The sequence below is a fragment of the Littorina saxatilis genome, linkage group LG16 (assembly GCF_037325665.1).
Source record: "Littorina saxatilis isolate snail1 linkage group LG16, US_GU_Lsax_2.0, whole genome shotgun sequence".
Lineage (NCBI taxonomy): Eukaryota > Metazoa > Mollusca > Gastropoda > Littorinimorpha > Littorinidae > Littorina > Littorina saxatilis.
Window position 1 is genome coordinate 45,467,821 of NC_090260.1, and position 13,426 is coordinate 45,481,246.

The following is a 13,426-nucleotide window of genomic DNA, read 5'->3' on the forward strand; positions in this document are numbered from 1 at the left end:
AATTTCAAGACGGACAAAACAGTCAACTTGCAGATGGAGCGTACATCAGAAATACCAACATCGTCCAGTGCTGACAGCAACGTTGTTTGGCTAAAACAAGAGGCAGCTGAAAAAACATCATCCAGTGCTGACAGCAACATTGTTTGGCTGAAACAAGAGGCAGCTGAAATAACAACATCGTCCAGTGCTGACATCGACGTTGTTAGACTGAAACAAGAGGCAGCTGAAATACCAACATCATCCAGTGCTTACAGGGACGTTGTTTGGCTGAAACAAGAGGCAGCTGAAATACCAACATCATCCAGTGCTTACAGGGACGTTGTTTGGCTGAAACAAGAGGCAGCTGAAATACCAACATCATCCAGTGCTGACAGCAACGTTGTTTGGCTGAAACAAGAGGCACCTGAAATACCAACATCATCCAGTGCTTACACGGATGTTGTTAGACTGAAACAAGAGGCAGCTGAAATACCAACATTGTCCAGTGATCACAGCAACATTGTTAGACTGAAACAAGAGGCAGCTGAAATACCAACATCGTCCAGTGCTTACAGTGAAGTTGCTAGGCAGAAACAAGGGGCAGCAAAAATCCCAATTGATTTTGGAACCATTGCAGACACAGCTTCATTTTCAGAACAAGATTGGGGTACATGTTCTAATGATATCAAGCGTGAAAAAGACGGTGTGGGGGAGGGTGGAGCAAGGCCAGTGATGGAGGTCTCAGACAAGTGCAAAGAGGAGTGTACATGCAATGCGGGGCAGGACTTCAAGACTGAGGCATTACCAGCTGTGACCGAGACCAGCAGTTCTGCAGCTGAAGACATCCCTGCAACAAGTGTGTATGCGCATGGTGAGAGTTTTGTTTGTGGTGGTGTGGAAGTTGAAGAGGACAGGAAACCAGACATTGCACGTGACTGTGTAACACAAGCAGCATGTTGTCCTCTGTCTGCAGGCTGTTACTGTCAAGTGAAAGTGAAACAAGAGCCAGTAGAACCCACACAACACGTTGAGAGTGTGGAACACAGTGACTTGAAATCCTCTGACACCTTCACCTGTGAGACTGCAAGAGTTAAGGCTGTTGTGGTGGAGAAATGTTCAGCTACAGAATCTGTGGTCACTGCAAGTAAGACAAAGACATCACTGGACAAAGGGACAAGTCATAGGACAAAGGAAAAAAGAACAAAAATCAGAACACCTATCTTTAGCAGAACGTTAGTGAAAGAAAAATATATTGTTTTAGATGGATCTTCGAGTGGTAAAGATGAATCTCATTGTTTGAAGAACAATTTGACAAGATGTGCACTCCCATACAGTAAAAAACGACAATATGTCTGTTCCACGAGTGCAGTTACACATGATTCAAAGCATCAAGTAAACAATCACATGTTGACAAGAGAAAGACCACATGCCTGCCTTAAGTGTACAACAATATTTGGTCAAAAGGGGGGGGTGTACAAACAAATGTTAGCACATACAACTGAAAAGCCACATGCCTGTCCTTATTGCAAAGTGAAATTTGCTCTGAAAGAGCATTTGAATCAATCAATCAATCAATCAATCAATGAGTCTTATATCGCGCATATTCCGTGGGTACAGTTCTAGGCGCTCTGCAGTGATGCCGTGTGAGATGAAATTTTATACGGCCAGTAGATTGCAGCCATTTCGGCGCATATTTACCTTTCACGGCCTATTATTCCAAGTCACACGGGTATGGGTAGACAATTATTAACTGTGCCTAAGCAATTTTGCCAGGAAAGACCCTTTTGTCAATCGTGGGATCTTTAACGTGCACACCCAATGTAGTGTACACGGGGGGAGGGTTCGGACACCGAAGAGAGTCTGCACACAAAGTTGACTCTGAAATAAATTTCCGCCGAACCTGGGATCGAACTCACGCTGACAGCGGCCAACTGAATACAAATCCAGCGCGCTACCAACTGAGCTATATCCCCCGCAAAGGGGAATAACCTCGTTTTATCTTGAAGACCCACATGTTAGCACATACAACTGAAAAGCCACATGCCTGTCCTTATTGCAAAGTGAAATTTGCTCTGAAAGGGCATTTAAAGACCCACATGTTTACACATACAGGAGAAGGGCATTTAAAGACCCACATGTTTACACATACAGGAGAAAAGTCACATGCCTGTCCTTATTGCAAAGTGAAATTTGCTCTGAAAAGGCATTTAAAGACCCACATGTTGACACATACAGGAGAAAAGCCACATGCCTGCCTTAATTGCACAGAAAAAATTTTCTCACAAAAACAGTTTGAAAATCCACATGTTAACATGCGATATACGCGTAAAGTGTGTGGGGGTCGTGTTGAGGCTGCGGCAACAACAAAAACTTAAAAATTCAAGTTTTGCTCAAAGTCACTTTTAAGGAAAGCAACTGCCTTTTCTTCCTCTTGAGTTAGAGATAAAACGAGGTTATTCCCCTTTGCACACGATTCCTTAACCACCAAGCCTATGTTCCTGTGATTGCAGGGTGTGTGTATGTAACTTGAGTAAACTCATCTGAAGTACTTTTGACAAGACAGGCAAGCCCACATACAGCATTAAGCATGGGAAGATGATTTTAAAGGCTCACTCCTTTCTGTGAACATGGTTTGGATCAGCATCTCAGATCAGGCCAGACTTGACATGGGATAAGACCAACCTTCACTTGGTAACATACTAACAGTTCCTCACTGCCCCTGGTGAGTTGAAATTGCTGTACAGTGAAAACCTGATTTTCTCCGATTTTTGAAGGATCTTATTCCACTGAATAAAATGATTTCTTGAGAAGCCAGTGGTTGCATTTACAACATTTAATTTAATTCATCAGCTAATGTCCACTATGCACAGGGATCACCCACACTGTTCATTTCTGGTATGTGACCAAGTGGACAGATGGTCGTATTCCATGCAAAGTCAAGCCAAATCTGAGATGGTAAGCCGAACTGTTTTCCTGAGAAGTTGTGTGCCTTTAAGTGACATCTTTTTCTGTCTTTCCTTAACGTCTCTTCTTTTCTTTCAGGAAGAGAATCTTTCTGTCTTTGGGAGTTGTGAATTTCTATCTTTCAGGAATGCTGTCTTACATACCTTCAGAAAAGGTATACTGTTCAAAAAAAGAAACGCATAGTTGCTACTTGCCAAATTTGTTTTATTTTTCGAAAGAATTAACTGAAAATCCAATATTTAGATTATTTGTTTGAAATTTGGTATGGACACAGTTGAATATTCATTTGCATCTTCAAATCAATCAGTCAATCAATACGATTGGGTGCCGAGGCTGTCAAGTCAGTAGGGGGTGTGACTGCCTTGAGCAGCAACAACTGCCCGGCACCTTCTGGGCATGGACTGGATCAGATGCCGGATATCTTGCTGTGGGATGGTGTCCCACAATCTCCTGAAGTGCCTGCAATAGATCGCGGTGATTTGCCGGCGCTTCTTCTCGCCTGCGCACACGTCTGTCCAATTCATCCCAGAGGTGTTCTATCGGGTTCATGTCTGGCGACATGAATGGCCAGGGAAGCACCTGGACATGGTGGTCGGTGAGGAACTGGGTGGTGAGTCGTGCTGTGTGCCGGCGAGCGTTGTCCTGCTGGAATATGGCATCCTGGTCAGCCAGAAGAGGAAGGGCGTGTGGGCGCAGAATTTCCTCCACGTATCGCTGGGCAGTTATGCGCCCTTGGACATGCACCAGGGTGCTCCTTCCAGCGGTATTGATCGCCCCCCACACCATGACGCCTCCACCACCATGAACGGGTGCCTCATCCACACAGTTGGGCGCGTAACGTTCGTTTACTCTTCGGTAGACCCTCCTCCGACCATCATGTCGCTGGAGCAGGAAGTAGGACTCGTCGCTGAACCACACGTGTCTCCAGTGATTCCGGACGGTCCAGCGAAGGTGCTGGTTGCCCCACTGCACTCGGTTCTGGCGATGGCGGCGGGTGAGGACAGCTCCTCTGTGAGGTCTGCGAGCTCTCAAACCAGCTTCATGCAGGCGGTTTCGCACGGTCTGGTCCGATAATCGGTGTGGCCCGGGGAGAGCCTGGACAGAAGATGAGGCCGACAGGAAACGATTCCGGAGATGGCGGAGCCGTATGAAGCGGTCGTGAGCAGCAGTTGTCGCCCTTGGTCTTCTCGCTCGTGGCAAGTCAGCAACGGAGCCAGTGGCTTGAAACCTGACCCACAGTCTACTGATGGTGCTCTGGGACACGTGGAAGTGCCTGGCGATTGCACTTTGACTTTGGCCTGCTTGTAAACAACCCAATGCAATTTGGCGGTCTTCTCTGCTCAATCGGGCCATCTTTCGTCGCTGAATTGTCGTCTGATTTCTTTGTGGCGAACATTCCGCTTTTATGGGTTTTGGAAGACATGGTGAGAGCTCAATATTCCCCGATTTCACGAGATTACACTGAAGCAAGACGAGTGGTCGTGCCAAATGAGCAATTTTGACATTGTAGCCACTGATAACGCATGCGTGACGTGCTCACTTGTGGCAATGGACGAAAGGTCGACGACCAGATAAAAATTTTCTGCAGTTTCGTGGATATCCTTGTAGCCATATAACTAAATTAACCAAATATTACAAGCTATGCGTTTCTTTTTTTGAACAGTATATGTAAACATTTTCATCATGAGACTTACAAAAGATTTTTGCATTTTCTGTTACAGCACCAGCAGGTGAAGATTTCAAGACGGACAAAACAGTTAACGTGCAGATGGAGCGTACATCAGAAATAACAACATCGTCCAGTGCTGACAGCAACGTTGTTTGGCTGAAACAAGAGGCACCTGAAATACCAACATTGTCCAGTGCTCAAGTAAAAAATCACATGTTGACAAGAGAAAGACCACATGCCTGCCTTAAATGTACAACAATATTTGGTCAAAACAAACACATGTTAACACATACAACTGAACAGCCACATGCCTGTCCTCATTGCGAAGAGAAATTTGCTCTGAAAAGGTATTTAAAGACCCACATGTTGACACATACAGGAGAAAAGCCACATGCCTGTCCTCATTGTTCAAAGAAATTTGCTCGGAAAGGGCATTTGAAGACCCACATGTTGACACATACAGGAGAAAAGCCACATGCCTGTCCTCATTGTTCAAAGAAATTTGCTCGGAAAGGGCATTTAAAGACCCACATGTTGACACATACAAGAGAAAAGCCACATGCCTGTCCTCATTGCGAAGAGAAATTTGCTCTGAAAGGGTATTTAAACACCCACATGTTGACACATACAGGAGAAAAGCCACATGCCTGTCCTCATTGTTCAAAGAAATTTGCTCGGAAAGGGCATTTGAAGACCCACATGTTGACACATACAGGAGAAAAGCCACATGCCTGTCCTCATTGTTCAAAGAAATTTGCTCGGAAACGGAATTTGAAGCCCCACATGTTGACACATACAGGAGAAAAGCCACATGCCTGTCCTCGTTGTTCAAAGAAATTTGCTCGGAAAGGGGAGTGGAAGATCCACATGTTGACACATACAGGAGAAAAGCCACATGCCTGTCCTCGTTGTTCAAAGAAATTTGCTCAGAAAGGGGCTTTGAAGACCCACATGTTGACACATACAGGAGAAAAGCCACATGCCTGTCCTCATTGTTCAAAGAAATTTGCTCGGAAAGAGTTTATAAAAACCCACGTGTTGACTCATACAGGAGAAAAGCCACATGCCTGTCCTCATTGCAAAGTAAAATTTGCTCACAAAGGGCAATTAAAGCCCCACATGTTGACACATACAGGAGAAAAGCCACATGCCTGTCCTCATTGTTCAAAGAAATTTGCTCGGAAAGGGGATTTGAAGATCCACATGTTGACACATACAGGAGAAAAGCCACATGCCTGTCCTCATTGTTCAAAGAAATTTGCTCGGAAAGAGGTTTTGAAGATCCACATGTTGATACATACAGGAGAAAAGCCACATGCCTGTCATTGCAAAGTAAAATTTGCTCGCAAAGGGCAATTAAAGACCCACATGTTGACACATACAGGAGAAGAGCCACATGCCTGTCCTCGTTGTTCAAAGAAATTTGCTCGGAAAGGGCATTTGAAGACCCACATGTTGACACATACAGGAGAAAAGCCACATGCCTGTCCTCGTTGTTCAAAGAAATTTGCTTGGAAAGAGGATTTGAAGATCCACATGTTGACACATACAGGAGAAAAGCCACATACCTGTCCTCATTGTTCAAAGAAATTTGCTCTTAAAGGGGTTTTGAAGACCCACATGTTGATACATACAGGAGAAAAGCCACATGCCTGTCCTCATTGCAAAGTAAAATTTGCTCGCAAAGGGCAATTAAAGACCCACATGTTGACACATACAGGAGAAGAGCCACATGCCTGTCCTCGTTGTTCAAAGAAATTTGCTCGGAAAGATGTTTTGAAGATCCACATGTTGACACATACAGGAGAAAAGCCTCATACCTGTCCTCATTGCAAAGTGAAATTTGCTGAGAAAGGGCATTTAAAGACCCACATGTTGACACATACAGGAGAAAAGCCACATGCCTGCCCTATTTGCACAGCAAAATATTCTCGCAAAAATAGTTTGAAAATCCACATGTTAACACATACTTGAGAAAAGCCACCTGTCCTCACTGCATTGTACAGGGAAATCTAAGCGGCGATCACGTGATCTGTGTAAAGGAAATTAGTTATCCGAGAAGTCATCCAAGAGAAGGTTGGAATAAAATGACACGGGAATTACCACTTTAATTTGGGTGCAAACTTATTCGCAATAATATTTTTGCCAAGTTTAGTATATATTATTTATCGTTAGATTTGACTGTGATATCAACATTTATCAACCCCCCGCGAGTTAGGGGGAGTCCCATATTGGTTGAGACGAGAAAGAATTTACCCGATGCTACTCAGCATGTCCTAAAAGGCGACTAACGGTTCTGTTTCTCTTTTTACCCTTGTTAAGTGTTTCTTGTGTAGAATATAGTCAATAGTTAGCTGTTGCTTTTCGGGTCCAGCGGACCATAATAGGCCAAATCAGGACCCCAATATAGTCAATGTTTGTGAAGATTTTAGTCAAGCAGTATGTAAGAAATGTTAGTCCTTTGTACTGGAAACAAATTAACAAGTGGCTCTATCCCATCTCTCCCCTTCCCCTATCCCATCTCCCCCCTTTCCCCTATCCCATCCCCCCCTTTCCCCGTCGCAATATAACCTTGAATGGTTGAAAACGACGTTAAACACCAAATAAAGAAAGAAAGAACCCGGCCGGGTCATACCTAAGACTTTAAAATTGGCAATCTAGTGGCTGCTCCGCCTGGCGTCTGGCATTATGGGGTTAATGCTAGGACACTAGTGTTGGTCCGGTGTCAGAATAATGTGACTGGGTGAGACATGATGCCTGTGCTGCGACTTCGGTCTTGTGTGTGGCGCACGTTATATGTCAAAGCAGCACCGCCCTGATATGGCCCTTCGTGGTCGGCTGGGCGTTAAGCAAACAAACAAACAAACGCTAGTTTACAAGTAGTGCTTCTGCTGAACATCAAGATGTGATTAACCTTCGCCGGCACTCGTTATCGACTACACACGGACGCATTCGTGGGGCCGTGCAGACCCATGCTTCTCAAAGAAGGAAAAATGTGCATATCCTTCCGTGGCACTCGTGGGGCCGTGCAGACCCATGCTTCTCAAAGAAAGAAAAATATGCATATCTTTCCGTGCGGACCCAGAAGGGTGTTTGATTGCAAATATCTCTTAAACGAGTTGGAATTTTTTAATGAGCTTTTAGAAATGCCTCAGACACCTAAAAAGCTATCATCTCCTAAAAGCTCATTAAATGTCAGTGATAATTAATTAATTAATTAATGGTCAAATTTAGACTACACACGGTATTTGGTAACATATTATGGGTCTGCATGGCCCCACGAGTGCCACATCCCGCAGTGGGGCACTGCGGTTATGAAATTAAAGGCCCCTCCTGTTTTTGGAACCGCAGGAGCTTTCTAGTTTGCTGTTAGGTAGATTTTTGGTTCCTCTTTCCTGTCATGCTCTCTTTTTCTTCATGAATTCTTTTCTTTTTTCTGCCTTCTTGCTCATTCACCCGTATTTTTTCCAAAAATCTCTTCTCTTGCCGCTTGTCTCGCGATTCATGTATAGTTTAATCTGTTAGTGTTCTGATGTAAGTCCAGCAGTAGATAGGTTAAGCCTATTTTAACATACTGGAAACTGGTAATCTTCCAGTAGGTATTAATTTAGTTTTACTAAAGCCTGCTGGGACACAAGTAATGGGTTAGTGCATTTGTAAACAGGAATCGCTTGACAAGTGGCCCCCTTCATCCCCCACCCTTCCTCGTCCTGATATGGCTCTGCGTAGTCGGCTGGACGTTAAGCAACAAATAAACAAACAAACAAACAATAAACAAACGAGTGCCACGGAAGGGTTTGCACAATTGTCCTTCTTTGAGAAGTATGGGTCCGCATGGACCCACGAGTGCCTCGGAAGGGTATACATGCTTTTCCTTCTTTGAGAAGTATGGGTCCGCACCTCCCCACGAATGCTTCCGTGTGTAGTCTAAATTTGACCATTAATTAATTAATTAATTATCACTGAAATTTAATGAGCTTTTAGGAGATGATATCTTTTTAGGTGTCTGAGGCATTTCTAAAAGCTCATTAAAAAATTCCAACTCGTTTAAGAGATATTTGCAATCAAACACCCTTCTGGGTCCGCACGGACCCACGAGTGCCGGCGAAGGTTAATGTATTTTTGCTGTCTGTCTTATGGATTCTTGTGCAAAGTTTAAACAGAGGCATTTTATGGTTTTTAAGTTGTGCTGTACAGTTTGACGCCAGTTTTCAAGTAGTGCTTTTGCTGTGTGATTATTTTGATGTGATTAATTTATTTGTGCCGCGGGTTAGGGGGAGTCCCATATTGGTTGGGACGAGAAAGAATTTACCCGATGCTGACCAGCATGTCGTAAGAGGCGACTCACAGGTTCTGTTTCTCCTTTTACCCTTGTTAAGTGTTTCTTGTATAGAATATAGTCAATGTTTGTAAAGATTTTAGTCAAGCAGTATGTAAGAAATGTTACGTCCTTTGTACTGGAAACTTGCATTGTACTACGTTGCAAGCCCCTGGAGCAATTTTTTGATTAGTGCTTTTGTGAACAAGAAACAATTAACAATCAATCAATCAATCAATCAATCAATGAGGCTTATATCGCGCATATTCCGTGGGTACAGTTCTAGGCGCTCTGCAGTGATGCCGTGTGAGATGAAATTTTATAACAAGTGGCTCTATCCCATCTCCCCCCTTTCCCCTATCCCATCTCCCCCCTTCCCCCGTCGCGATATAACCTTGAATGGTTGAAAACGACGTTAAACACCAAATAAAGAAAGAAAGAAATAAAAAAAATATATAAAAAAATAATAATTTTCAAATAATTTTTTTTATTATAATTTTTTAATTTAACTTTTTTTTTTCAAATATACCTTGGCACGTACATACAATATACATGTAAACACATTTATATTGGTGACATAAAAGGTTTGTGGACAGAAAACCTTGTAAAAAAAATAGAGAGAGAGAGAGAGAGATATCCTGCGTAAATGTGAAAACATATCACCTTGAATTTGACGAGGTGTTGAATACGTATTTGACAATCACACATATAATTAAAAAACACACCAGAAAATGTATAATTATATCAATTTTATTGTGATCAACAATATTCAGATCATGCAAAAACAAACACCATACTTTGAAAAGTCCGAAAGAACAACTGACAACATAATGTGCCGGATATACAACAATAAAGCTTAAAGCAAAAGGCAACTAATACTGCAAGTGCTGTCCATATGTGTTTTATCTACCACTCATGGAAACAAAGTGCACCTCGCCAGGCTTTCTGTCCAATACCTGCAATATAAAGTTTATAGTATCAATCTTTGGATTGTATTATTACTGTCCAAATATATAAACAAATTAACTTGCAATTCTATATGTGTTTTATTTGAATGCTATGCATGACCGCTTTACACTCGTCGCAATATAACCTTGAATGGTTGAAAACGACGTTAAACACCAAATAAAGAAAGGAACCGCTTTACACTTCTCTTGCTATCCTGATTATAATTATTTCTACAATGAACGCTTTAAGTTTTATATTCACCATTCCTTTAAGAACGTTTGATGCACACACACACACACACACACACACACACACACACACACACACACACATACACACACACGCACGCACACAGAAAAACACAGAAACACACACACACACACACACGCACGCACACTTAAACACACACACACACACACACACACACACACACACACAGGTTTGGGTTTGTGCGTCACTGAAAAATGCAGGTCTCTCCAAACGGTGCTTGAACCGCGTCCTGTACGCATACGTGCGCACGTACGCACGCACGCACACAATACACATTTCGAAAACACACGCATGCACGCGGCGTTAACATTTTACGCACGCACGTGCAAACAGACACACAGGGACAAAAAGACACATACACACACACAAACAAACACGCACGCACGTACTCACAGACGCGCACGCACTTACACACACTCACACACACATAGAAAAAGACACACAGAAAAAAACACACAGAAACAAACACAGACGCACACACATACACTCACAATCACGCACGCATATACACACACACACATGAACACAAACACACACACACACGATGCTGGGGAGGATGGGGTATTCGGGGGGCAGTTGTCGGAAGGGGTGGGGGGCAACTGTCCGCCCATGGTTTGGGGCATTTGTCTGGGGCAATTGTTCAGAGGGCAGGTGTACACGGGGGAATTGTCCGGGGGATAATTAGCCTTCTACCGGAGACATCATTCACAACACGTCTAATTGTTGTCACTGGTGCGCACAAAACTTGGTCACTGGATAAATCATCAAATTCATAATAATTATTCGCTTTTGAGAATGCAATACAATGTCATAGGTGAGCATACACCTTTGTTTTAACCTTCGCAGCCGGTCGCTAAAAACATTCTTTGCAGCACGTCGTGAGTACCAAAGTAACCATACTTTTCAAAGAAGGAAAAACATGCACGGGTAAACAAAACAAGAACAAGAAAAACAAGTCGCGAAAGGCGAAAATACAACATTTAGTCAAGTAGCTGTCGAACTCACAGAATGAAACTGAACGCAATGCAACGCAGCAAGACCGTATACTCGTAGCATCGTCAGTCCACCGCGCACGGCAAAGGCAGTGAAATTGACAAGAAGAGCGGGGTAGTACTTGCGCTGAGAAGGATAGCACGCTTTTCTGTACCTCTCTTCGTTTTAACTTTCTGAGCGTGTTTTTAATCGAAACATATCATATCTATATGTTTTTGGAATCAGGAACCGACAAGGAATAAGATGAAGGTGTTTTTAAATTGATTTGGACAATTTAATTTTGATAATAATTTTTATATTTTTAATTTTCAGAGCTTGTTTTTAATCCAAATATAACATATTTATATGTTTTTGGAATCAGCAAATGATGGAGAATAAGATAAACGTAAATTTGGATCGTTTTATAAATTTTTATTTTTTGTTGCAATTTTCAGATTTTTAATGACCAAAGTCATTATTAATTTTTAAGCCACCAAGCTGAAATGCAATACCTTCTTCTTCTTCTTCTGCGTTCGATGTTGGTGGCCGTGCTAGATCCTCAGACCAGTGGCTGCCAGGAAGTCCGCAGTCTTGCGCAGTTCGTCGGGAGGACCCCAGAGTTTGGCTCCAACACTGGTCTCTTCTTGCCAGAACTTCTGGCGTATTGTCTCTAGATGGGGGCAGTTCTGGAGAATGTGCTCCGGAGTTTGCTCTTCCGAGCCACATTCACAGTGTGCGTCATCCGCAAGGCCCAGTCTCTTGAGGTGTTTCTTCAGTCCACAGTGCCCTGTCCTTAGACGGAAAATGGTGGTTTGGCTTCTCCGGTCTAGTTTGTTGATGGGGTCTTCCTGTGGGTTGTAGTCTCCGTTTCTCTTTTTCCAGTTTTCTTTCTTCTTCCGTTGTAGAAGAGTCTTGGCTTCTTTGTACGAGGTGGAGTTGTGTGGTTGGGGAAGTCTCGCACCTCCTTTTGCCAGCCTGTCCGCTTCTTCATTGCCGGTAATGCCGACATGAGCCGGTATCCACTGGAGCACCACCTTGTTGTATTGAGACAGGGTGCTGAGGCAGTTGTCGAGTTGCCTGGTGGGGAGGTCAGTGGGGCCAGACAGAAGGGACTGGAGGGCGGACAGGGAGTCAGTGAGGAGGACGATGTTTTGCCGACTGCGGTCTTCCCCTGCTGCGTGCTCTGCTGCAGTGATGAGGGCGTGGAGCTCGGCCCTGTAGTTCGAGCTCAGGTCACCAGCTGGGACGGAGAGGGAGGTGGTGGTCCCGTTTGGGCGACGGATGTAGACGCCACTGCCTCCATTCCTTACGGCGTTCTCTGAGGAGCCGTCTGTGTAGACGTGAGTCCAGGTGCAATGTGGGTAGCGGTCCTGAATCATCTCCATGGCGAGGGCCTTCTGGACATGTGGTGACTGTTCGCCCTTTGCTGTCAGTCCTGGTACATCTGTTCTGACTTCATGGAAGCTCTTGCGTGGGGCCCAGACGTCTGAGACGAGTGTCTCACAGCAGTTGGGGTCAGCTTCCAGAGCTTCAGCATACTCCGTTTGGAGGTCCTTGACCTGATGTTTGAGGCTCTTTCGTTTCAGCCTGTTCTTGGTGCCCTTGTTGAGGTTTTGGTGAAGTGGGTGAGTGGTCAGTCTCTTCATCTTCTCTCCCTGGAGGACAGCTTTGTACTCTCGTCTGTCCTCGAGTGGTTCCAGGTCTGCTGTTTTCTCCATTTCTTGGATGGGTGTACTTTTCATGGCACCGAGGATGATCCTTAGCCCCATGTTCTGGACTTTGTCCAGCTTTCCTTTGTTGGTTTTGGAGGCAGTGGTCCATGTTGAGGAGGCGTATTCCATGACCGGTCTGACAGCGCCTGTGTAGACCTGTTTCAGAATGCCAGAGTTTGCGCCCCACTGGGTTCCTGCCAATTTCTTCATGAGCGAGAGCTTCTTCATCGCTCTTCCTTCTGTCGCTTCAATCTGCGGCTTCCACGTCAGACGTGTGTCCAGGGTGACTCCCAGAAACGTTGGCGTGTCGACCTGTGGGACTGCATGCTTGGTCTTTCAGTTTCAGCAGGACCTTTTCCTTGGAGGTGGAGAGTGAGAAGAGAGTGCTGACCGTCTTGGTAGTGTTCAGCTGTAATGCCCAGTGTTCTGACCAGCTGGACACGCTATTGATGGTGTTCTGGATACGGTGTGTTGCTGTGGAGGTGTGTTCTTCTGCACACCAGACTGCAAAGTCATCCGCATGCAGGGTGTTCGAGACATGTTTTGGCACCGTTGTTGTGATGTCATTTATGTAGACGAGGAAGAGGGTAGGGG

The 13,426-nt window shown here is 44.3% G+C and overlaps 1 protein-coding gene across 1 annotated transcript; it reads left to right on the forward strand.

The window, feature by feature from the left end:
- Window positions 1-4,667: 4,667 nt before the first annotated feature.
- Window positions 4,668-10,073, forward strand: LOC138951120 (zinc finger protein 268-like). The gene has a single exon (XM_070322768.1). The coding sequence runs from the start codon at window positions 4,712-4,714 to the stop codon at window positions 6,584-6,586; it is 1,875 nt and encodes a 624-aa protein (XP_070178869.1). The 5' UTR covers window positions 4,668-4,711; the 3' UTR covers window positions 6,587-10,073.
- The last annotated feature ends 3,353 nt before the right edge of the window (window positions 10,074-13,426 follow it).